We start from the raw sequence: 26,407 nt of genomic DNA, 5'->3' as shown, positions 1-26,407 counted from the left end.
CCTTTAGAAACAATTTGAAAAATGGTCATCCTCCTAGACAAGCCCTCAAGTAACTAAAGTACACTTTGGATACATACCTAATTGATACAAAGAATAAAGGAATATTCACATACATTAAATTACAGAACAAGGGTAAATACTATTAAAACTTACCTTGAGACGTTTAACTGGAGGAAGTGATGAAACAGCATTCCTGTTTCTTAAATCAGATAAATATGAAGAGATTGTTGGCTCTTTTGTTTCTGACTTTTGTGCCACTCCAGTTTTACCTATGAAAAGAAATTCTAGATTCTTTAGGTAGTATTCATGTAAAGCCAAATTTCTTCTTAATTTCTTTTTAAAAGTTTTTTAAATTTAAATTAAATTTAGTTAGCATATAATATACTATTAGTTTCAGGGGCAGATCTTCATAATTTCTAATCTAATTTTTTTCATGTTACCAATAAAGAAAGAAAATTATTTGAGTTATAAATTGAATAATATAAATATCACACATAGGTAATTAGGATGACATTACTATTCAAAGACCTTTCAATTTTATTTATTTTTTAAAAGATTTTACTTATTTATTTATTCATGAGAGACAGAGAGAGAGGCAGAGACATAGGCAGAGGAAGAAGCAGGCTCCCTGTGGGGAGCCTAATGTAGTACTCAATCTCAGGACCCTGGCTGGGATCATGCCCTAAGCCAAAGGCAGATGCTGAACGACTGAGCCACTCAGGTGTCCCAAGCTCTTTCAATTTTAAAATCAGAAATAAACTTATTTTATGGAACTCACAGCAGTCATGTCCACATGTGTGTTTATTTTTACAGTGATGATTACATTCTCGGTTCCCAGGTTTTCTGCAAGCAGTCATTCCTAAATCAATATAAGAAAAACAAACCTATTTTTTACTACAGTTTATTTCCTTTCAGGCCGTATAAAAGTTTATGATTTTCACACTTCTTCAAATGTTAGCCCTTTTAATATATAATTTTTAAAAAATATTTTATTTACTTATTCATGAGAGACACACAGAGAGAGGCAGAGACACAGGCAGAGGGAGAAGCAGGCAGAGGGAGAAGCAGGCTCCACGCAGGGAGCCTGACGTGGGACTCGATCCTGGGACTCCAGGATCAGGCCCTGGGCCAAAGGCAGGCACTAAACTGCTGAGCCACCTGGGGATCCCTAATATATAATTTTTAAAATGGTATTTTTGATGACAGCTAGTCCCTGCTGACTATTAGCCCAATTTCAACTCTTCACAAGGAGTATCAACCCACCTATAAGCTTCTCTTCACCTCCCTGATATAAATAGAGCCAAATTAAATAAATAAATAAATAAATAAATAAATAAATAAATAAAAAAGCCAAATACCACAAACTATCAGTAATTCTTATCTTGAATGAGATAAGAATAAGGGCGGGGTTTTGAAATCCCTGTTACTTTATACTTATACATAAGAAGAACCTGGAAAGAAGCAAACATCATGGCATTTTGATGGTATCAGTGATAGTTTCTAGTACTTAGGATACCATAAGTATTTAATAAATGTTAAAAATATATGTTTTAGGGGTATAAGAAATTTGCTGTAGAATTCACAGAGAAAGGAGATTGCTTCCAGGTTGACCCCAGGCTAGCATATCCAAATACATAATTTATTCTTAATTTAATATTTCAAATAGGCTTTTTCTTGATCTTAGTAACATGGGGGAAGGGAGAGACATCTGAACTGACAGGATCTGGACATAAGAAGAGGATGAGGGAAAGATATTCTAGATAGAGGGTATAATACTCAAAAGACAGCAAACCATAGACTGTAGAAAGAGAAATAAGTTGACTTTTGCTAAAATGTAGATTTTAATTGAACTAGAAATGTTGGAGAACCTTTATAACCTTCTATGGTCCTTTATTCTTCATTTTCAGTGCTATTGCTCAGTCAATCCTTTTCAAGATCTAGCACATTTAGATAATGACAATATTTGTATAGCACCCTGGAGTAAATGGATAAGGCCGCTTACCCTATGAGGCAACTGCTAGATGCCTTAAGGGCCTAACAGATCAATGTATTGGGTAGTGATAAAGTAATTAAACATCCCTGGCAGCTGGAAGCTGACAGTTTGAACTACAGTGTTCCCAACTGAATATAAATAATTTTGGCAGAATATAAACAATACTGAGATAAGGCCATTCTGTGACTAGCAAAGATTGAAATATGACTACTATGTAATTATTTCTGAAACTTGAAGCAAGGACACTCAAGAACCACAAAAATAACTAAACATCCCCCTCTTCTGGCTAACACAAATGACTACTATTTCCTTAATTCTCCCACCTCCAAGATAAGATATACCAAAATATCCAATACTTCACTTTTTGAAAGTATCCAATTAGAACTGACTTCTGCTCTCTCTAAACCCTCCTAAGAATCACCAGCACAAGCTGAAATCCTATAAATAAGCTCCTCCCAACCTCCTGAGATAACCCACGGCTCTAGCAGTTCAAAAATACTTAACTTTCCTCAAATACAGATGTGTTCCCAGTGGTCTTTGGATGAAAAGTTTCATATTTAAAGTCCTCCACAGCATAATTTGAGTCTCCCTTTCTGGTACTCCTATTAACACTAATCCATCAAAACACATTCACTTGCCATTATTCAAATAGTCTCAAGACTTTCTAAGATTGTACCTTTGATATTACCTCTTGTCTTAGAAGCTGCTCACTTCTTTGTCTATCAGAAGCTTATCAACTTTCAAGGTCAACTTTAAATGGTACCTCTATTATGGACATCTATCCTTATCACCCCATCTGAAGTGATTTCTCTATCCTCTGAGCCCCTAGAGAATTTCTTTGTCCCTATTACTCACTGCATGCTGCCTTATATATTTACGAGGGAAGCACAGTGGTGACGTATAGAGCACTCTAAAGTAAGAAAACATGAGTTTTAATATTGGCTCTTATCTGTAAAAAATAGATTAAAAATACCTCTTTTGTTTACCTCACAGAGATGAAAAAGATAGAATGAAATTAAGTATGTGAAAGCATTTTAAAATTAAGTGATAGAGCATGGAATATCTTTACTATTATTACTTAAGGATTAAACAAGTAACTATAAAATTAAAATTGTCCAGAGTACTATGAAAGAGAGGAGCACAGTGCTATATGATAACTGGAGGCATTGTCCTAGTCAGGAATGTCTTGGAAGGCTTCCCTAAGAAGCAACAAATGAGTTGAGGATTAAAGAAAGAATGGGAATTAAGAAGGCAAAGAGGCAGAAGAAAGAGTACTTCAGGCCGAAGGGATGGCATATGCAAAAGCTCTATGACAAGGGAAAGCATGGCATATCAGAGAAATTGAAAGATGTTTAAGTGTACTTTATGCTTTGAACTGCTTCAATTTTCTCTCAAATTAGTGTGGCTGATGCTCAGCAAGTAAAGAAAGCAGGCAAGAGATGAGAGGAGAAAGGTCAGGCTGTATTTGTAGAATGGCTCTACCGTGGTACCTTGGCAATTTCATGTCTCTACATAGGCCATATCTAAGACTCAACCATTTACAGAATGCCCACTGATCCTCCTTGGGACATGTCAGGATAGGCAGTCTTGTGAGGAGATGCTAAAAGCCACTTCTCATTTGGCTCTCTATCTGCATAAGACAGCCTTGAAGTAGTCTCTCATCTGCCTCTGGTTCCAGTAAGGCACTGGATTTTCTACCTTGCCCCTTCCAAATGCAGGGTATAAAGCCACTTAACTGCAGCCTAGAGCTAATGTCTCAAAAACAAAACAACCCACCATTTGTGTTATCTGGCCCTTCCAGTTCAGTGTCATCCTGTGAGATTAGAAATGCAAACAACTGATAACATGTTGATCTTGTTTTGCTGTCTATGAAAGTTATAAACTATCGAGATCCATTTAGGTTTCTTGTGTCCTTACCAGCCAATTCTACAGAGGTGAGGCAAGACTATCTAGCAGCTGCCGTCCCATTGCAGGAACTGACGACCACATGACAGTATGGGATGTTAATGATTTGGATCTTTTATTCCAAGACCTAGGTTTTATTCTAAAACCACTACAGTGATTTAATCAAGAAAGGAACATAATTAAACTGGCATTTTGAAAAAGGGCTACCAAAAGAGTCTAGGCAAAAAAAAAAAAAAAAAAAGAAGGTAACTCAATCTAGAGTGGTGATAGTAGTAGAGTCAGAGAATGGGCTGACTTGAGAGCTAAACAGCAAGTAAAAATATTTTTAATACAGAATCAAGTGAAGCACTTTTCTTTCTTGAGCAGCATATTGTTTTCCCTGTAGTTTTACTGCCTTTCCTTTAGCGTAGCAGTATCTATCTTAAATTTAAGTGTATTTGATATTTCAGAGACAACAACAAATATTGGAGACACCACATATTTATTCTCCCTTCATAGATAACTCCTTTCTTGAGCCCTCCATCTTCCTCCTAATGCAATGTAGGCCTTCCTATAGCTGTTATCCCAAATTTCCTTTCATTAGGCTTCTTGAGTCAATCCACTATTCTCAGGATCTTTGATTTTTTTCTTTCTTAGTTAACTTTGTTATATTTTGCTCATCCTCAAGCAACTGCCTCAGAAAAGATATGCGTGAGTTGAACTTTCTAAATCTTTTAATGTATTAAGATTATTTTACTTTCACACTTAATAGTTTGGCTGGGTATAGAACACAGAGTTGAAAATCATTTTTCCCTAAACTTTTAAGACTATTGTCTTCTACCATCCAGTGTTGCTAATAAAGATTAACAAAGTTTTAATTTTTGTTCCTTGGAAGCATTTATTAATTTCTCTTTATCCATGATGTTCTGAAATGTTGCAATTATTCCTCCTTTGTAGATATTCTTTCATTCATCCTAACTAGCACTGAGTAAGCCTTTTTGACGTGCAAATCTGTATCTCCAAGTGTAGAAAATTTTCTTAAATTATTTCTTCTGATCTGTTTGTTCTCTCTTTCTGGAACACTTATAAGTCAGTTATCACACTCCTAGATTTCCCTTTCTCTCTTATATTTTTTCTTCCTTGTCTAATTCCAGATAATCAGACTATCCAGATAAATAGCAAAACTGAGATTCTAACTAAGGTAGTCTAATTCTAGAGCCTGATCTCTCAACACCCTGCTTCCCTAGTTATACTAGCTATCTTAATTCTCCCCCCAAATAATACACTTAATTTACATAGGGAAGAAATCACAGGACTTGGGGATGGGTAGACTAGGAGGAAATGCCTTGTAGGTTGTTTTGCAATAAGGGATAAGGAATTGCCTTGTTTCTTAATTCAAGGACTCCTAATAGATGCATTTCTATACATCACCACAAGATGGTGTACAATGACTACACACATTTATTCCCAGTGGTTGAAAACTGCCATTTGGGAGTCAAATTTTAGAGATTCTGGAGACTCCCACAAATTTCAAGGCAGAGTTGGCAAGTCTTGTTGGGAACGAAGACTGTATATACAAGTTTGTTTATAGAATATTAGCATATGGATATTAATGATCTAAATGACAAAAAACTTATTTCTTTTAGAAATGGTATTTAGAAAAATGTAAGTGGTCCCCCATCTCCAACCCACTTGCCGTAACTTGAGAATTGTTTTAACTTGTCTTTTTTTTTTTAAGGTTTTATTTATTCATGAAAGACACACAGAGAGAGGTAGAGACACAGGCAGAGGAAGAAGCAGGCTCCATGCAGGAAGCCCCCGATGCGGGACTCGATTCTGGGACTCCAGAATCACGTCCTGAGCTGAAGACAGATGCTCAACTGCTGAGCCACCCAGGCATCCCTTAACTTGTCTTAATAACAAATATAAGCTACCAGAGATTTATAATTGGAAAAATTAGGTTCTCAAAGAAAATTGACGTAAGTTGTATTCTTAGGTGTAACGTTAATAGATCCCATACTACAAAACTATATAATCTGAAATGCATATATTTTCAGTTTTCTCACATGTGAATTTGAAGGTTTTTAAGGCGCCTCCAATACTAAGGATTTAAAGTAAAATAAATTTATTAATGGCAACTAGAACTGTATTTAAGGAAAATATTTAAAATTAACAGGGTCAGTTAATAATTTTTAACTATATTATGTGAATTAAGGCACATACTTTAATTTGTATATATGGCCTGATAATTTGATATCATAATACTAAAATATGTGTTGAACTTGTGAGCACATTTAGAAACAATTATTTAGCAACTACAGTCTCTGAACTGAATATCACTTCGTATCATTTAATAATGAGAGATCAGTTCAGAAGAACTGAAACGTGGATTGTTTTGAAAAAGCCCAAATTTTGTTGTCATAACCTTAGTAGAGTAAACCTATGATCCCTTCATTGTGTCACTTATTAAGAAAGATGCAGATAGGGTGTATGTATGTTATGTTTAAAAGTATAGTTATGTATCTTTATTTGGGGACATATGAATTTGCATATAAGAACTGAATTATATAATTGGAATGTTCATTAGTTTTGGGATAGTTGAAAAATAGATTCAAAGGGGTACATGCATCCCAATGTTTATTTATTTAAAAGATTTATTTATTTATTCATGAGAGACAGAGAGAGAGAAGAGGCAGAGACACAGGCAGAGGGAGAAGCAGGCTCCATGCAGGGAGCCCGACCCAGGACTCGATCCCAGGTCTCCAGGATCAGGCCCTGGGCTGAAGGTGGCGCTAAACCGCTGAGCCACCTGGGCTGCCCCGTATCCCAATGTTTATAGCAGCATTATCAGAATAGCCAAAATCTGGAAAGTGCCCTAATGTCCATCAACTGATGAATGGGGAAAAAAAGGTGTGGTATATGTATATATATAATGGAATATCACTCAGCCATCAAAAAGAATGAAATCTTGCCATTTGCAACGATGTGGATAGACCTGGAATGTGTTATGCTAAGAGAAATAAGTCAGAGAAAGAAATACCATATGATTTCATTCATATGTGGAATTTAAGAAACAAAGATGAACATAGGGCAAGGGGGAGAAAAAGAGAGGGAGACAAACCATAAGCAAATCTTAATGACAGAGAACTGAAGGCTGATGGAGGGAGGAGAGTGGGAGGGGGTTAGATGGGTGATGGGTATTAAGGAGGGGACTTGTTAGATGGGTGATGGGTATTAAGGAGGGCACCAGGTGTTCTAAGTGAAAGATCACTGAATTCTACTCTTGAAACCAACATTGCACTATATGTTAGCTAACTAGAATTTAAATAAAAATTAGGAAAAAAATATTTAGGATGGTTGTGTGTATATTTATGTGAAGTGTGTGTGTGTGTGTGTGTGATAAAATATTATTTGTCTGATAGGAAGCATCTTTTATCTGTTTTCAAAGGATTCTGCAAAATAGGTAGGGAACTTCTGCCCTTGTAAAAGGCTCATGCTAGCAGAAAGTAAACATTCCAACTTTTCACTACAATCTTAAGTAACAAACAATTCAAGCTACTTTAAACAAATGCAGCTGGTGAGTGGAGGAAATGTGTTACATGGACACAGAAATGTCACAGAATCCAAAAGCAGTTCAGCAAGGCATCAGAAGGGATTGAACCCAAGAAATGGGAAGTCATCAGAATCCCAGCTCTGGCATTCTCGTCTTTGCACCTCTCGGTTCCTCTGCTTCAGTTTTCTCTTCCAAAGTGCAGCTGTGATCTTTTCTGAATGTGGTAAAGGATGGCCACCTGATGCCTCTGAGTCTATATTATCTGCGTGCAGCTCTAATTCTAAATTGTCTTTCTTAAAATGATTTCTGACGCTACTGTAAATGGTATTTTAAAAATTGTTATTTCTATCTCTCTTTTGTTTGCTTGGGCATAGTAATACAATTGTTTTTCAAATGTTTTAGTTGAAATATAATTTAACCATAAATTCTACCCTTTTAAAGTGTACAATTTGTCTTTAATTCTGTACTCTCAAATATATTCCACTGATCTATATATCTATTATTGTGCCAGTACAACACTGTCTTGATTACATGGCTTTGTAATAAGTTTTGAAATCAGGAATTGTGAGTCCTCTATCCCTGTTCTTTTTTTTTTTTTAATAGATTGATTGGCTAATTTGGATCCCTCACATTCCCATGAATTTTAAAATCAGCTTGTGAATTTCTGCCAAAAGCAGAGCTAGGGTTTTGATAGAGATTGCAGTGTATCTGCGGATTGATTTGGAAAATGTCGCCCCCTTAACAATATTAAGACATCCAATCCATGAACATAGAATATCTTTCCATTTATTTACATATTCTTTAATTTCTCTCAGTGGGGTTTGTAGTTTCCTGTGTTCACATCTTGCACTAATTTTATTACATGTATTCTTAAATATTTTATTATTTTTAGTGCTATTATAATTTAATATTGACTCTGTATCCAGTAATATTTCTAAATTTATATATTAGTTCCAGTGTGTCTGTGGAGTCTTTTGGGTTTTCTAAGTATATAATCATGTTTCTTTTAAGTAATGAGAGCTCATTTCTTTCTGTTTTTTTTTTAATTTAAAGATTTTATTTATTTACTCATGAGAAACACAGACAGAGAGGCAGAGACATAGGCACAGAGAAGTAGGGTCCTTGCAGGAAGGGAGTAGGACTCGATCCCAGGACCCCGGGATCATGACCCGAGCTGATGGCAGACTATCAGGCACCCCTGAGAGTTTATTTCTTTCTTCCCAATCCTTATCACTTTTATTTCTTTTTATTACAGAACTGTATTGACTAGAACTTCTAATCCAATGTTAAATATAGTAATAGAGAACATTTTTATATCATCTTCTATCTAAATAGGAAAGCCTTAAAAAAAGGCCTTAAACCTATTTCACTATTGTGCATGACATTTTGTTATATATATTTTTTAATAAAAAATGAGCATTAAAATACAAAGAGAATTGATTTTTGTCAAACTTTTTTGACCTCTATCAAGATGATCACATAGTTTCTTTTTCTCTCTTTTTTATTCCTGCTAATGTAGTGAAATACATGAATGCTAAGGGTGGAACAAGCCACGCTTAATTGTACTGTATTATGCTTTTTAAATATATGGCTGGATTCAACTCGCTAATTTTGTTAAGAACTTTTGGATCTATTTCCATGAGATACATTGGTCAATAATTTCTCTTTCTTTTAATGTCCTTGTCAGGATTTGACATCAAGATATCCATGTTGGTCCTGTTCAAAAAAAGCATTAGAGGGATCCCTGGGTGGCGCAGCGGTTTGGCGCCTGCCTTTGGCCCAGGGCACGATCCTGGAGACCCGGGATCGAATCCCACGTCGGGCTCCCGGTGCATGGAGCCTGCTTCTCCCTCTGCCTGTGTCTCTGCCTCTCTCTCTCTCTCTGTGACTATCATAAATAAATAAAAATTAAAAAAAAATTTTAAAAAAAAGCATTAGAAAATATTTTCTATCCTATGAAAAAATTTGGCTAAGTTTGATGATTATTTTTCCTAAATGTTTGGGGGAAATTTACCAATAAGATCACCAGTCCCTCAGGATTTCTTTGTGAAAAGATTTTTTTTAAGATTTTATTTATTTATTCATGAGAGACACAGAGAGAGGCAGAGACAGGAGAAGCAGACTCCATGTAAGGAGCCCAATATGGGACTTGATCACTGGACTCTGGGATCACGCCCTGAACCGAAGGCAGATGCCCAACAACTGATCCACCCAGGCGTCCCTGTGGAAAGATTTTTAATTGCTTCAATTCTATTACAAGTATCAGACTACTCAAAAAATTTTTTCTGTTGGTTTTGGCTTCTGTCTTAGCTTTGTTGATTTTTCCTTTTGTACATTTACATTCTATATTTCATTCACTTCTGTTTCTATCTTTATTATTTCTGTACTTCTATATTCCTTATGTTTGATACGCTTTAGTCCTGAGGTTATAAGAGTATTTTTGTTGGGTGCCTGGGTGGCTCAGTGGTTGAGCATCTGCCTTTGGCTCAGATTGTGATCCTGGGATTCCAGGATCGAGTCCCACATCAGGCTCCTCGCAGAGCCTGCTTCTCCCTCTGCCTGTATCTCTGCCTCTCTCTGTCTCTCTTGAATAGATAAATAAAATCTTTTTTAAAAAAGTATTTTTGCATTTTAATTCTACATACATTTAAAACTCTACAAGTCATTTCAATTATTTTACAAGAGTTAATTAAGATTTAGCCATTTTTTTTGCCCTTTCTAATATTTTTCATTCCCTTCAGCATTTCTGTACTTTCATCTGTGGTCATTTTCCTTTAAGGAACTCCCTCAAGTATCTCTTTTACTGATGGTCAATAAATTTAGTAATAGTGATGGAGTGCTTCAGTTTTATTTTGTTTTCTTCTCAAAATGTCTCCATTTCACTTTCATTTTTAAAGATATTTTTCACTGGGCATAGAAATCTAGGGTAGCAGTTTTTTGAAGCATTTTGAAGCTGTTGGCCCATTATCTTCTGTTTCCATCATCATAGTTGATAAATCAATCAGCTGTCAGTTTCACTGTTGCACCTTTGAAGGTAATGTGTAGTTTTTCTGTGGCTGCTTTTAAGATTTTCAGCAGTTTTGCTATAACATGCCCAACTGTGGTTTTCTGTGTACTTATCTCCTGGGTCTGCAAAGTTCTGAATCTACGAGCTGATATCTTTCTTACTTTGTAATATTCTCAGCCATTGTCTCTAAATATTGCATTTGTCCCATTCTTCTCTGTTTCAGAGATTTTGATTATGTACATTTTAGACCTTTTGAGTATGATGCTTTTTTGTGTTCTTTCCATTCTCTTATCTCTGGGCTTTGAGTATTTTTTTCTTGATATGTCTAACAGTACACAAATCCTGAGTTTGGCTATATCCAATCCATTATTAAACCTACCAATGAGTTTTTTCACTTCAGATATTGTATTTTTCAATTCAGGAAAGTCCATTTAAATCTCTGTATGGGTTACAATTTTCTGGTGAAATTTCCCAGCCTTTCACTAATTTTTTTCCTTTATTTTCTTGAAAATATTAAATATAGTTATTTTACAATCTTTAAATGCTAGCTCTTTAATTTGAATCATCTACAGAGCTGCTTCACTTTCTTTACATTGTTTTTTTTTTAAGATTTTATTTATTCATGAGAGACACAGAGAGAGGGGGAGAGAGAGAGAGAGAGAGAGAGAGAGAGAGAGAGAGGGGCAGAGACACAGGCAGAGGGAGAAGCAGGCTCCATGCAGGGAGCCTGATGTGGGACTCGATCCAGGGATTCCAGGATCGCACCCTGGGCTGAAAGCAAGCACTAAACTGCTGAGCCACCCAGGGATCCCCATCTTTACATTGTTAATTATCAGTCATATGGTCTTGCCTCTTTGAAAGTCTCATTTTTTATTGTGGCAGACACTGTGTCTGTAGATTCTAGATTATTTTGTATTACACCAAAGACGGTTTCCTTTTCCTCTTTCAGGCAAACATGGTAAGTGGCTGATCATAGAAACTCTTTTTGAGAGCATGGCATACTCAAGCTTTTTAATTAAGAGCCTACAGGTCCTGGACTCCTCAGCCCTGAAATGGTTCTCCCTCTGGAATTTTAGTTCCTTTAATCTGCTTTCACAAATGTCCTAAAAATTATAATTTTTATAACTTGGGTAGACTTAATAGTTGTTGCTGTGGATGCCCTAGCCTGCCACAAACTACTGCATCCTACCCAGAGATGGGAGTTCTTCTGCACTTTTTTTTTTTTTTTTTTTTGAGAGAGAGAGAACACGTGAGAGACACAAGCAGAGGCAAGGGCAGAGTGAGAGGGAGAAGCAGATGCCTCCCTAAGCAGGAAGGTCAATGAGGGGCCCAATCCTAGGATACAGGATCACAACCTGAGCCACAGGTAGATGTTTAACCAACTGAACCTCCCAGGTACCCTCCTCTGTGTTCTTTAAAGGGGAGGGAGATGAGTGTTCATGGGTTCACATGTGCTCTTCCTGCCTTCTTTCACTGCAGTTGCTATTACTACCAATTCAGAAAACATAACTGTTTAGGTTACTCTGGTAGGAGCCACAGCTTTCACATTCCTCAATACCTATTAATTGCTCCCCTTACTTATAATTAGCTATCTGAATATGAACTCAGTATTGAATGATAATAGTTACTATTCACTTCTTATGTATGAGTAATGTATTTATATTTTTTCTTAAATCCTTACCATTTACAAATATATACTGAAACACTTGCAGAGGCTATAATATGATATTCAATTTTCTTCAAAACATATAAGGGAAAAACTGAAGAGAGGTATAGATGAAACAATATAAGCTGTGAGTTGATCATTGTTTAAGGTAGGTAATGAGTACATTAGGGTTCATTATACAGGTCTGTCTATTTTTGCATATGTTTGAAATACTCCATAATAAAAACAAATTGAAAAAAATTTTTAAAGATTTTATTTATTTACTCATGAGAGACACAGAGGGAGAACAGCAGAGACATAGGCAGAGGGAGAGGCTCTCTGTGGGGAACCTGATACGGGACTCAATCCCAGGACCCTGGGATCAGGACCTGAGCCAAAGGCAGATGCTCCACCACTGAGCCACCCATGCGCCCCCGTAATAAAAATTTTTAAGTTCACTGTCATCTGGTTTGCCTCATCAAATCTACAAAGTCTTGTATATCATTTACTCTTCCCCAACAATAGCCATAAGAATAGAATGGGTATGAAAAAGAGGCATTGTGTATCAAAAAACTAGACAAATAATTTGTGCTCCAAATATCACCCCAATTTGACAAATACTAATTATAAGAATTCCTACTACATATCATTAATGCAATTATTATGAAGCTTAAAGATCTAATTCCACAGTATCTGCATCTGAATGAAGCAGTACCATAACACTGATACTCCTCCCTAGCCATAACTTTTTTTTTTCTTCCTAGCCATAACTTTAATGCAATAAAGCAATAATTATAGCTATTTACCTTTATTGGGTCCTGCTATAGTAGATCTATTTGAATGTTTAGAATGGGAAATCTCTGTTTCTGATTTTTTTTGCATAATTATTTGATTTCCAAGCCTCCTGGGTCCTAAGTAAAAGACTGTAAATTTCTGCTGAATATCAAGTCCAACTAGAAAAAGGAAAAAAAGTATACAAGTACTTATTTAAGTCATATAAATCTAGCCATGAAATCATTTATTTGTTTTTATATTTCTCATATTTCTGTATCTTTTGAAATGAAAGAGCTAACAAGTCCAGGAAATAAAAATGTCAAAAAAGGGGGGGGGGGTTAAAAGTATCACAAATTAAACTTTATACACCATAAAAATAAAAATCAATGTTCCTACAATTTAAGTTTTATTATCTTGAAAAATAAAATACCTATAAATGAACAGATAAATTTTTAATTTTTTTAACCTAGTCCATGCTTTTACCTATCTAAATACATGAAACTTTCTTTAAAATTATTCATATTATTTAAATAAATTACCTTTACCCAGTATCATTTAAATTGCTTTTCTGTTTCAGCATGAAGGAAATTTTTTAATGTTATCATATTCTTTACATTACTTCAATGAACTTACCATACTCAGAACTAATTAGATTTATGCTAAGATCTTCAGATTTAAAAGCTCTCCTCACATCAATCTTTTTAGTCCAATTTCCAGCTTTTAATAAAACAGAATCCCTGAAAAAAAGCAATGTATCATTTAAATAGTGATCCAAATACTAAATGAAATAATATATTAATCATCAAGGGCAGACTAACCCATAGATAGGTTCTATCTGGTAGTAAACTGAAGTCAGTACTGAAAACTATTTGCCGCAGATTCTGAGGAGGAAGAAATGGAGTGTCAATTCAGCTACCACAACCATAATTTTCTTAACTACATATTGACCAACAGCTGATTCCAAGTTGCGTTGCCAACTTTCAGGCCCACCTGAATACAGAGTTGACATCAACAACCCATGAGCTTGCCCCAGTCACTACCACTTTTAAATGGTTATACACAGCTTACACGAATTTGTGAGAATTAGAATAGTATCTTTAAAATTCATATAAAATAGTCTGTATCCACTAACATTACAAACCAGCAACCAATTTTGCGATTTAATTTATTTTAGATTTATATACTCAAGACTGCCTTCAGACTTAATTGTCACAGAGGACAAAGTCTCTATTTCTTTAGGAACAGACTACATTGCATAGAATATTTTAGAAAGATATCCTCCAGTACTCTGACAACAATGAAGAGATTCCCATTTCAGAGTCACTGCCAATCCTGAATTTACAAGTCAAATAATATGATTAGGAGCATAGGCTCTGGAGTCAGACTGCTTGGGTTTAAATCTAGATTTTGCTATAAACTACCTATATGACCTTGGCAAATTAAACTCTCAGTCTCAATTTCTTCCTCTATTAAATTAAGATAATGATAGCACCTGTCTATACAAAGCTTAAACAATTCAACACCTGGAACCTACTAAGAGCTCGAAAAATACTGGCTATAGCTATAACTGATAATCTTAGAGTTTGCTTATGGCATCCTGGGAGAAAATAACAGTATCAGAAAAAAGGCTGATGTAAAAATCATAGAATGGCATGCTAGAGAACCAGGTGTAAGGAAAGATACCTCCTTTATATATTTGATCTTGTTGCCTGATCCTAAAATGAAGCTATAGTAGTTGGTTGGGTTTTAATTTGGAAATATTAGATATATATCTTGAAGGAGCAGAAGGAAGGTAATCAAAGAGTACAAGGTTGTGAATGACTGGTGACAAGCAACAAAATAAGAAAGTTCAACAAAAGTGGGCTACAGTTACTCCTAAAGATCATTTATTCACTCGTTTCAAACCATGGTGATAGATTTCACACTTCGTTCATCTGAGTACTAACAACAGACCAATGTTAATACCTTCTTTAACAGACAAGTAAAGAAACTACCCCATTACAGCATAAGGAAAATGTAATTTAATTAATCCCACAGTGGATTTTACTACTCTTTCTCAGCAGAATATTTCTTTTATAGTATATGCTTAGAAATAAAATCAAATGGAAATTATACTTACATAATTTTGTGCTTAAAAACCAGCTGGTTATCTGCATCACCTATGATTAAGGTAACATAGTGAGAATCTGGTGATGTTCTTCTAGCTTGTAGCTGTTCAAAGTTTCTTAATATAATTGTCACTAATATTTCTGCCATGGTATCACTGTATCTTGCAATCTTTAAAAAAAGGATAGGCATAAAAGGTGTTAAAAATAACCTTACTACTCATATTCAGTTCCAAGTCAGCTATAGGTAGCTTTATTCCTGAAAAGACAATGAAATACTTAAAAAAAAAAAACAGAAAATATTTACCTGTTCCACTTCAACTTCATATTTTGGTAGATACATCACTGTTTCTTTTATTTGCGTTCCAAAAGGGGGGTGTCTATTTAAAATCTAAAAACATTTATATCATTATATTCTTACCATAAGACTAGAAGTTATTTTAGTATATTTTTTAGAGTCAATAGCAGCTTTAATAATGCTTATTACCTAAAACCTTAAGTTAAAATACTTATGACTATGAGAAGGAAAACAATTTTTAAGAAAAAATAAAGATATAAAAAGTAAGCTTTAAAATTAGGATAAAATCCAGGTAACATTAGGAATAAGTGAATATTAAATACCAGTTCAAGTTCCCTTGCATCTGTTTCTTCTATTTTTTTAAAGGAAGTCAAACCTGCATTTACCATTGCATTTGACAATGTTATACCTGTGGAAAATTAATCAAATAGCAGTTCTTAAACAATCCATTTTAAACTACATCTATTCTTAAGCTTTCAACAATGACATTAGTAAAAAAAATTTTTTAAAGATTCAGATTAATAACTAATTCTTAAAGGTTTTTGAAAAAGTTTTCAGTTGGGTTTGTTGGGCTGTGACATTTATCCAATTGTTCATATTTATGTTTTCAAACTGAAATAAAACATGTAGGTGCTTTATAGAAAAAAGGAGGAACTCTGGTCCATATGATGACTCAACCCTTATTTTTATCATATACCATCCATAGGAAGTATCAAGTAATTCCTATTGTTACATATTATACTCATGTTTGAAAAAAGGCAACATAATTTATAGATGAGAATATTGCTTCATAAAGCTATGGTTCTCTGAGCATTTCTGAGAAACGGAGTTTTATGTTTCTGTACTGAAATCAGATAATTTCACTCCTTTAAAATGTCCAATTCCTCTCCATTGCATTTAGAATAGTGACAATTTCCTACCGTGACCAAACTCCATTACCTATTTGACTTGATTACACAGCCTATGTGTCCCATTTAATTTGCTACCATTCCCCTCTTGCTGACTACTCTCTAGCCACATTAACTTTAATTTTGTTCCTCAAAAACATCAAGTTCACTTCCATCTTCGTACTTTCTCTGTTACTACTTTAAGAAACTGGATATATAAAATTCTTATACTCACAAATGAATTTAACCAAACTCTGAAATAGGAGATACTGCCAGAAGTGTAAAATTCTAAAATATTACCATCTTGTCTAAGGCACATATACTGCTGGTGGGGATATTACACTCTATCTTTTTCCATACCTTTACCTATCCTTGAGAATTCCTCTTATTCGTTCTTAAGATACAACTCCTAGTATTAATAATTCCTTCATGTTCATTTTCCCCTCAAAGCTTTTCCTGAATTTTATTTTTTTATAAACATTGTTGAAAATCAATTTGCATTCATTATTTTTTTTCCCTGATGTTCAGGAAGGACTTAGATTTGCTTTTTTATTTAGACTCTCTCATTTTTCTATTGTATGAGTTTTGCTGAGCAATTTTTGCTTCTTTCTCTTCAGCCATACTGAGTAAGTGTAAAAAACACATTAGTGTTCAACAATTTGGAAGAGATGGAATGCAAATGATACCTGATTGACAATATTCTAGTAAGTCAGAAAGTCTGTGTTTGTCCTTTTCAAATATAATGAAAATTTTCTAAGTAATAATTTAATCTAATTTCAAAAATTTCTGTAAGTTGTTACTTCCTAAATGTTTTATGGAACCTCCTTCCTACATTAGAATTCATCTTTGTGAAATGGGCTCAGCATTTGGTTTGCTAGGAGTTCAGTAGAAAGGGGAGACTTAATGTCAAGAATCTCTCCTCTAACTTGACCTTACTTTCACAGCTAATTCCCAGGACTAGTCAGTCCCGCCATCCCACTGATATCAAACTTCAAGAATAAAAAAAGAACTTCCTCACAAAATAGTCGGGGATTTTTGTTCTAAGGAATAATGAAACAATCCCTAAAAACCCATTACATAATTTTTAAAGTCCCCTAGGTGCACATAAAATTACAAAGCTAACAAAGCTGTCAATCATGGAGTAACAGCTCTCTTCTTAGGGTTTAAGGTATCCAGAAGAAGTAGGGTCACAAAATCAAAGGCATCCAACTAGAAAACTCGAGTACTTAGTTATACCTCAGTCTTTATAACTGGCTCCCTCTAGAGTTTTTCATTTTTCAGTATGTAACTTGAGCTACACCCAATAGATATTAAATAATTAGGCACAATCTTTTGTCTATAGAATCTTTATGAAGATCAGTGCAAACATTGTCCTGTTATTGAAAAAAAGAGGAAAAGTTAAGATATAAGTAAGTGATATAATTTTCTGTAATGAATTACGAATGGCCAGGATTGCTAGCTCTGTATCTTGTCATTGAGATCAAAACAAAATAATCATAAAAGTGGAGAGAGAGCAACACATAGTTACCTAATTACTAAAACAAAATTTCACTCTTGGTTTGAGAACAAATGTAAAAATAAGATTATTCATTTTTATTAGGTTTCCCAATTGATTTCAAATGGAATCCTTCAAGCAGGAGAAACAAAAATCAGATTTTCAAGAGAAATAAAGTTTAGTACTAAGCCTACAAACACATTTTTCTCTCAAAGTCTGTAAACACCATAATTTTCCTGACAATGAAAAGCAAAATAAAGTGCAAACATTGACAAATTGCCTGCCTGTATTCAGTACCTACCTATTTTTTCCAGCTGTTTGGATACATGTAGAGAGTTTTCCCAAAGTTTGCATCTAAAACATTTAGCTAAAATCAAACTGTTCAATAATATAGCAAACTTTTCTTGAACAGCCACAAAATCTGACAACCCTAAAAAAAAATTTCCAAAGTTAAATCTAGTATGCTAGTTTACTGGGAAAAATATTGAAAATCCATTAATTCTATAACATACATCTTGTAATTCGTGAGCCATTTCTAAAAATCTTCGAGATATCTTGTGTCAAAGCAAAGTCTTGTATGGGAATGCATCCTAGTTGAGCCTGTATAAGACTGAGGGAAACAAGAAATTTCATGATTTCCTTTTAGAAACTATTATCTCATGGAATTTGATATCCTTGAATGAACTATCTCTTAAAATTTCTCTCTGCCTTGATTTCTTTAACACTAGATGCTTCTATATCTTGCATCATTATTGTTACAAGTCATTGTTGACTTCTTTCCAACTTCTAAAAGTTCCCTTCTTATTTCTCTACTCTTCATTTCCTCAACTTCTCTTTCTCTCAAAAATCTCATTTCTTCTCAAGACTCATCATAATCTCTAAATGCCAAATTTCAAATGCACTGAAAATTATCCTGCATACAGGACAAAAGACACTCTCAGACCATTTCTTTAATCCCAACACATCTAAAATTGCTGTCATATTCTCCTCAAATAGAGTTCTTTTAGCTCTACATAAATAGGTTATTATAGAAAAGCAAAGCATTTTGTATAATAAACAAATATTTATTGTCTATGAGTGAGAAGCATCATGTTAGGTCTAAAGACTGTTCAACATATGAAGGATGGTAACATATTAGTTGATTAGTTGAACCTAGCAGTTGTTTGGCTATAAAATTTGAGGAACGGGTGGTTAAGAAGAGAGAAAAGGAACTAACATATGTGGTGCCTACTATATGCCATTTTGCCTGTTTACTTTTTTAACCAGACAATGATATGCAACTCACCCTATGGGTCTAACTAAAATTATCAGGCTTATATTAATCTCTTGAAGGTCTCCTGATAAGTCAGGTATGTAAAGAGAAAGAGAAGAATAATAGTTATATTTCATGATTTAGTTTTAGCAAACAATATGTGAAAACAGAAAGTAGTAACCAACTCACTTCTCAGAATGGGTGCATATAGATGAAACTATAGACTAACTTAATTCTTTTGGCTATAGTATATCTTCCGAAAGTTATTTGGTATTAATCTATTAAAAAATAGTTGTAGGGGGTGGCCCCGGGTGGCTCAGCGGTTTAGCGCCGCCTTCGGCCCAGGGCCTGATCCTGGATTCCTGGGATCAAGTCCCGCGTCAGGCTCCCTGCATGGAGCCTGCTTCTCCCTCTGCCTGTGTGTGTGTCTCTCTCTTTCTGTGTCTCTAATAAATAAATAAAATCTTAAAAAAAAAATTGTAGGGACGCCTGTGTGGCTCAGTGGTTAAGTGTCTGCCTTTGGCTCAGGGCATGATCCTGGAGTCCCAGTATCGAGTCCCACATCGGGCTATCTGCATGGAGCTTACTTCTCCCTCTATGTCTCTGCCTCTCTCTCTCTGTGTCTCTCATGAATAAATAAATAAAATCTTTTTTAAAATAGTTGTAAATAATAAACCTAAAATTTGTATGGAACCACAAAAGACCCCAAATAGACAAAGCAATCTTGAAAAAGAACAAACCTGAAGATATCACAATCCCAGATTTCAAGATGTATTGCAAAGCTGCAGTAATCAAAACAGTAATCAAAATCAAAACTGGCACAAAAACAGAGTTCAATGGAAGAGAATAAAGAGCAAAGAAATAAACCCACGATTATAATAAGGTCAATGAGTCTTTGACAAAGGAGGCAAGAATATGCAATTGGAATAGAATAGGCTCCTCAACAAATGATACTGGGGAAATTGGACAGATACATGCAAAGAAATAAACTTGGCTACTTTCTTACATCATACACAAAAAGAAACTCAAAATGGATTAAGGGTCTAAATGTGAGACCTGAAACCATCAAAATCTTAGAAGAGGGGATCGCTGGGTGGCTCAGCGGTTTAGTGCTTGCCTTCAGCTCAGGGCATGATCCTGGAGTCCCAGGATCGAGTCTCACATCGGGCTCCCTGCATGGAGCCTGCTTCTTCCTCTGCCTGTGTCTCTGCCTCTCTCTCTCTGGGTCTGTCATGAATAAATAAATAAAATCTTTTAAAAAAATCTTAGAAGAGAACACAAGCACTAATTTCTCTGACATTTTTCTATATAAATCTCCCACGGCAAGGGAAACAAAAGCAAAAATAGCTATTGGGACTACATCAAAATTAAAAGTTTCTTCACAACAAAGGAAGCAATCAACAAAACAAAAAGACAACCTACTGAAAGGGAGAAGATACTTACAAATGATATATCTTATAAGGGTTTAGTATCCAAAATTTATAAAGTTATACAACTCAAAACCAAAAAGACAAATAATCCAATTAAAAATGGGCAGAAGACATGAAATGACATCTCTACAAAGAAGACATACAGATGGCCAACACACATGAAAAGATGCTCAACATCCCAAATCATCAGGAAAATGCAAATCAGAACCATAATTAAATATCACCTCATACATGTCAGAACACCTAAAATCAAAAACACAAGAAACAAATGTTGGTGAGGATATGGAGGAAAAGGAATTCTCGTACACTATTGGTGGGGATGCAAACTGGTACAGCCTCTGTGAAAAACAGTATGGAGGCTCCTCAAAAAATTAAAAATAGAACTACCATATGATCAGTAATTGCCACCACTGGGTATTTATCCAAAGAATATGAAAACATGAATTTGAAAAAAATATATGCACCCTTATGTTTATTGCAGCATTATAAATAATAGCCAAATTACAAAAGCAATCCAAGTGTCTATCAATAGAAGAATGTATAAAGATATTATATATATATATATATATATACACAATGGAATAGTACTCGGCCATAAAAAAAACAAAATTTTGCTATTTGCAACAACATGGAGAGAGCTAGAGAGTATTATACTAAGTGAAATAAGTCAGTCAGAGAAAGACAAATTCCGTATGATTTCACTCATGCGTGGAATTTAGGAAACAAATCAAACGATTATGGGGAACGGAAGGAGACAGACTGTTAAATATATAGAAAACTAACTTATGGTTATCAGAGAGGAGGTAGGTGGAGAGATAGGTGAAATTGGTGAAAGGGACAATATACTCATCATGATGAACACTGAGTAATGTATAGAATTGATGAATCACTATATTGTACACCTGAAACTAACATAACATTCTATGTTAATTATACTGGAAATAAATGGGGAAAAACAGCTGTAAAGTTACAGTTTATTAACAAAAAAATAACTGATGGAAAAATGTGAATGGGGTGGTTGCAAGGGTTAGAGAAATAATACTTACAAAGCTATCCTGGGATGCACAAATGCAGGGTATATACAAAACTGCTAGAGTAAAAGTAAGACTTCTGAAATCATATTTATTCATATTGAACAGCAATATGTCTATTAATAAATAGGATGTCTTTCAGCATTATATTTCCCAGTCAGAAACCTTATTACAAGAAGCAATAATAAAAAAGGAATGGGAGGCTGGAGTGCCTTGGTAGCTCAGTCAGTTAAGTGTTACTCTTGATCTCAGGGTCGTGAGTTCAAGCCCTATGTCAGGCTCCACATTGGGTATGGAGCCTATTTTAAAAACAAGCAAATAAACATGAATGGGAGGGAGAACAGGGATTTATTCCTGTAGGTGCAGAACATTGGTAGAGCTGTCTGTCTTTACCAGATAAGGCTAGCCTGAGCTTGTCCTCAGGAGAAATAGAAGTCTATTTTTTTTAAGGTTTTATTTTCAAGTAATCTCTACACCCAACATGGGGCTCAAATGTACAACCCCAAGATCAAGAGTTGCATGCTCCACCAACTGAGCCAGTCAGGCACCCTGGAAATAGAGGTCTTAAAGCCTCAGATGAGGTGGTTCTCTCAACTAAGGGGTGGAGTAGAATTGTGTAGTAGTTAAGTAATGACTAAATCAGGTCTTACTATAAGGATTACATGAAATAAGGTATTAATTCAGTTTGGATTAGGTATAACCCTGACCAGGCTATAATGGCTTAAATACACACAGTTAACTCTCTATGTAAAAGAAATCTAATCAGGCAGTCCAGGGCTTGGTATGACAGTCCTACAAGTCACCAAAGACCCAGGATCCCCCTATATTTGTGCTTTGCCATGTATGACTTCCATTCTCAGGCTACCTTGTGGTCAGAGATGACTTCTACATCTCTACCCATCACACATTCACTCCTTACAGCATTTCGGAGGAGAGGGGTGGGAGGACAAGAAATGATGCCCTGTTTACCCCTTGACTCCTTCCTTTCAGCAGCCTCTAGGAAAACAAACACTTCTACCACCCATATCTCATTAATTGAACAAATCTTAGTAACAGGGCTGCATCTAGCTACAAAGCTGACTGAGAAATACAATCTTCATGTATAGGTAAGAACAGATAATGGGACAATCAGATAGCAGTTTCTGTCTTAGGTATGCAAAGCATCTAATGTAGTAGCTAGAACATAATACATATTCAAGAAATAGTTATTATTAATTACTATTATCTTTGGTTGAGCCATTTAAGATCTTTCAGCTTCCTCACCTAGCAAACTGATAAAAATGATACAAGAAGTTCCCAAAAGACTTCTGTATCCTGGCCAACTTAGTAAAGGAAGGATTTTTCAGAAAATATCTGTGTAAACCCTCTTGCACTGTTGGTGGGAATGTGAACTGGTACAGCCACTCTGGAAAACTGTACGGAGTTTCCTCAAAGAGTTAAAAATAGATCTGCCCTATGACCCAGCAATTGCACTGCTAGGGATTTACCCCAAAGATACAGATGCAGTAAAATGCCGAGACACCTGCACCCCAATATTTATAGCAGCAATGTCCACAATAGCCAAACTGTGGAAGGAGCCTCGGTGTCCATAGAAAGATGAATGGATAAAGAAGATGTGGTCTATATATACAATGGAATATTACTCAGCCATTAGAAATGACAAATACCCACCATTTGCTTCGATGTGGATGGAACTGGAGGATATTATGCTCTGTGAAATAAGTCAATCGGAGGACAATCATCATATGGTTTCATTCATTTGGGGAATATAAAAAATAGTGAAAGGGAATAAAGGTGGGAAAGGAGTGAAAATATCAGTGAGGGTGACAGAACATGAGAGACTCCTAACTCTGGGAAATGAACAAGGGGTGGTGGAAAGGGAGGTGGGTGGGGGTTTGGGGTGACTGGGTGATGGGCACTGAGGGGGGCACTCGACGGGATGAGCACTGGGTGATATGCTATATGTTGGAAAATTGAACTCCAATTAAAAAAAGAAAAAAAAAGAAAAGATTTGTGTATAAAGAATAGACATCTCTCAAATAAATCCTACCTTGGGTACCACATTTTAATCTAGACCAAAGTAGCTATTTCGTTTTGTTTTTAAATCTATTTCCTTTCTCATCATTTTAAATAAAGACTATAAATAACAACTACAAAAGAAATCCTTCAAATAAAGGAAAGTTAAAGGTGTACTATGAAGCTGTACAACTCTTCAGAGAAGAGTTATTCTGAAGCTATTTTGTCTGCCTAAACATAAAATAGGAATATCCAAAGAAATACCTAAGACAAAAGATCAAGATAGCACACAAAGCCTTCTATATACTTACTCCTCAAATTCCATGGAAGGATGGACATATGTATATGTGTGTTCATATGTGTATGTCCCCATTCATAAAACTACAGGAAAGCAAGAAAGCATGCGACTGGTAGACCAGAAAGTTTAATGTCAGAAATAAAATTTCTGAAGATCAAATATATGAGGAAAATTAAAATGGAAGGAGTTATCCATAATACATGCGAAAGAATCAATAGACATAATATTGTAATAACTAGTAACAGATGGTAACTCTGTTTACTGTGCTGAGCATCATGTAATGTGTAGAATTGTTGAATTACTGTTATACCCCCAAACTAATACATTTTATGTCAACTCTACTTCAATTAAAAAAAAAAAAAAAAAACCTCTTTCCTTGAAAAGAAAAAATACCAACAGATTAAGAAGGAGAGACTCCTGACATATTTGTCTGAGCAATTTACTAGAATGCTGAGCATATAGGTTTGCCCCTGCCCATACTCTCTCATTTGTGGAAAATATTAGGCAGTTGTGGTATGTGATTAAGAGGCTAACATAGGAGTATAGACATTGAGGCCAGAGAAGCAGGTCAGTATTCTAGGGAGTAACAAACACCCAGGAGAGGAAGGAAAACTTTATTCCTTTAAAAAAAAGATTACTTATTTATTTAAGAGAGAGAGAAAGAGATTGTCAGGGGGGACGGAGCAGAGGGAAAGGGACACACGGACTCTATGCTAAGCACAGAGCTCAATGACGCAGGGCTCAATTCCACAACCCTAACATCATGAAATCAAGAGTTGGCCACCCAACCAACTGAGCCACCTAGGTATCCCAGGAACACTTTATTCTTAGATTACAAGATATTTCTACACTTTTATGGCAGGAAATTTAACTTCTCCACAATCATTAGAGATAGTAAGTAACCGAATAGGCAGGCAAAAAGATATTTACAAATAAAAAAGCAAACAATGATGAACTGACTTATAATTGAGAAAAAACATGACCATAAAAAGACACACAATAGATGAAATAACTAACAATTAAGGACACAAAACAGTGCACAGTTTTAAAATAAGTATAACTAATTTAAATATTTTTAGAGAAGTTAGTAATATCATGTATATTTTAGAAAGTCAAGCAGAGGGGCACCTAGATGGCTTAGTCGGTTGAACCTCCAACTCTTGGCTTCTGCCTCCATTGTGATCTCATGGGTTATGGGTCAAGCCCTGAGTCAGGCTCTATGCTCAGTAGGGAGTTAGCTTGAAGATTCTTTCCCTCTACCCTTTATCCCACTCATGAGGTGTGCTCTCTCTCTCTCAAATAAATAAATCAAAAAAAAAAAAAAAGGCAGAGATCCAGTAAAATGTTTTATCACTGAAAAAAGCCCCATAGATAAAGCTGAAGAGCAAATTAGACAGATGACTGAGCTAAGGCATTCTTCTAAGAGTCAATAAAAAAGAACAGAGATACGAAATATGGGAGAGAGCATAACCTAGATGGCTCAGTTGGTAAAGTATCTACCTTCAGCTCAAGTCATGATTCAGGGTCCTGGGACTGAGTCCCCATCGGGCTCCCTCCTTAGTGGATTTGGCTTCTCCTTCTCTTTCTCCCTCTGCCCCTCCTCTGGCTCAGGGTCTTGCTCTCAAATAAATAAATCTTTAAAAAGAAAAGAAAAATACTCTCTAAAAAAAATTTTACACTTTCTCTATGGGAGAGAAGGTATAAATGTGGAAGAGAGAGCCAGAAACTCCAACATTCATCTAGTAGGAGTTCTAGAAGGAGTGAACAGAGAGAATAAAGAAAAATAACTTACAGAAGATAACTTCCCAAAGCAGAAGAAAGATTTAAGACCACATATTAAGAGGGTCCCCAGAGTGCTGTGGAAAAACAAAGAATAAAGATGCACGTCAGACCTTTATGGTGAAATCTCCTAACACAGATAAAGAAAAAATTATTTTAATATTCCAAAAGAAAAAAAAGGTTATTAACAAAAGGCTGAAAACAAGTTGGGTCACCAAGAATGGATGCAAGAAGAACAGTACCAAAGAAAGTTCCAAAGAATAATTAATCCACCCCCCCAAAAAAAAAGAATAATTAATCCAACTCATTCAAATGAAAGGGCAAAATATATTTTAGGTTTACAAAGAATCAGAAAGACTCAGAAAATTACTTGAGAATATACCTGGAAGAATAAACTACCTATGTAACAAAAAGGAGGACAGAAATTTTAAAAAGCAGGAAACAAGCAAAAAAATCAGTGAAAAAAATTTAGGTAAGTCTATAATTTTTAATGCACACTAAAATATTTTAAAATTAACAACCAGCAGGGTACCTGGGTGGCTCAGTGGTTGAATGTCTGCCTTTGGCTCGGGTCATGATCCTGGGGTCCTGGGGTGGAGTCCCACACTGGGATCCCCACAGGGAGCCTTCTTCTCCCTCTGCCTATGTCTCTGCCTCTCTGTGTCTCTCTCATGAACACATAAATAAAATCTTAAAAAAAAAATTTAACAACTAGAACTAAAATTCCAAATGATCTGAATAAACATGGGAGAGAACAGGAAGTAGGAGAGAAGTGAAAATGTGATATAAGGTTTTGACTCAAATGGTAAGTTTAAAGTGTTCATTTTCTATAGAGATTGATAGAAAAATATATATCTAAATATGCAATACAGAATATTAAAGAAGAGCTATCTGGAAGAACAAAAACAGAGAAAACTTGATATATCCAAGAAGAGGTAAAAAGGCAAAAGAAAAAATAAG

At 35.3% G+C, this 26,407-nt stretch overlaps 1 protein-coding gene across 13 annotated transcripts in view; it reads right to left on the bottom strand.

The window, feature by feature from the left end:
• Positions 1-26,407, bottom strand: part of HFM1 (helicase for meiosis 1) — a 140,347-nt gene that overhangs the window by 26,061 nt on the left and 87,879 nt on the right. For 12 of the 13 annotated variants that reach the window (XR_007411500.1, XR_007411501.1, XM_049111693.1 and 9 more), the window contains 9 exons: positions 18,154-18,251; positions 17,943-18,071; positions 15,583-15,668; positions 15,269-15,352; positions 14,976-15,133; positions 13,490-13,593; positions 12,889-13,035; positions 779-859; positions 154-269 (listed from right to left, as the gene is read on the bottom strand). Coding sequence is in view for 11 of the 13 variants with exons in the window: in XM_049111693.1 (XP_048967650.1) it covers positions 154-269; positions 779-859; positions 12,889-13,035; positions 13,490-13,593; positions 14,976-15,133; positions 15,269-15,352; positions 15,583-15,668; positions 17,943-18,071; positions 18,154-18,251 (1,003 nt within the window). In the remaining 2 variants the exon portion in view is untranslated. The remainder of the gene's footprint in view (positions 1-153; positions 270-778; positions 860-12,888; positions 13,036-13,489; positions 13,594-14,975; positions 15,134-15,268; positions 15,353-15,582; positions 15,669-17,942; positions 18,072-18,153; positions 18,252-26,407) is intronic. The other variant, XM_049111699.1, reaches the window with a different exon arrangement.

The sequence above is a fragment of the Canis lupus genome, chromosome 6, assembly GCF_003254725.2.
Source record: "Canis lupus dingo isolate Sandy chromosome 6, ASM325472v2, whole genome shotgun sequence".
Taxonomy (NCBI): domain Eukaryota; kingdom Metazoa; phylum Chordata; class Mammalia; order Carnivora; family Canidae; genus Canis; species Canis lupus.
This window is presented reverse-complemented; position numbering and strand designations above follow the sequence as displayed.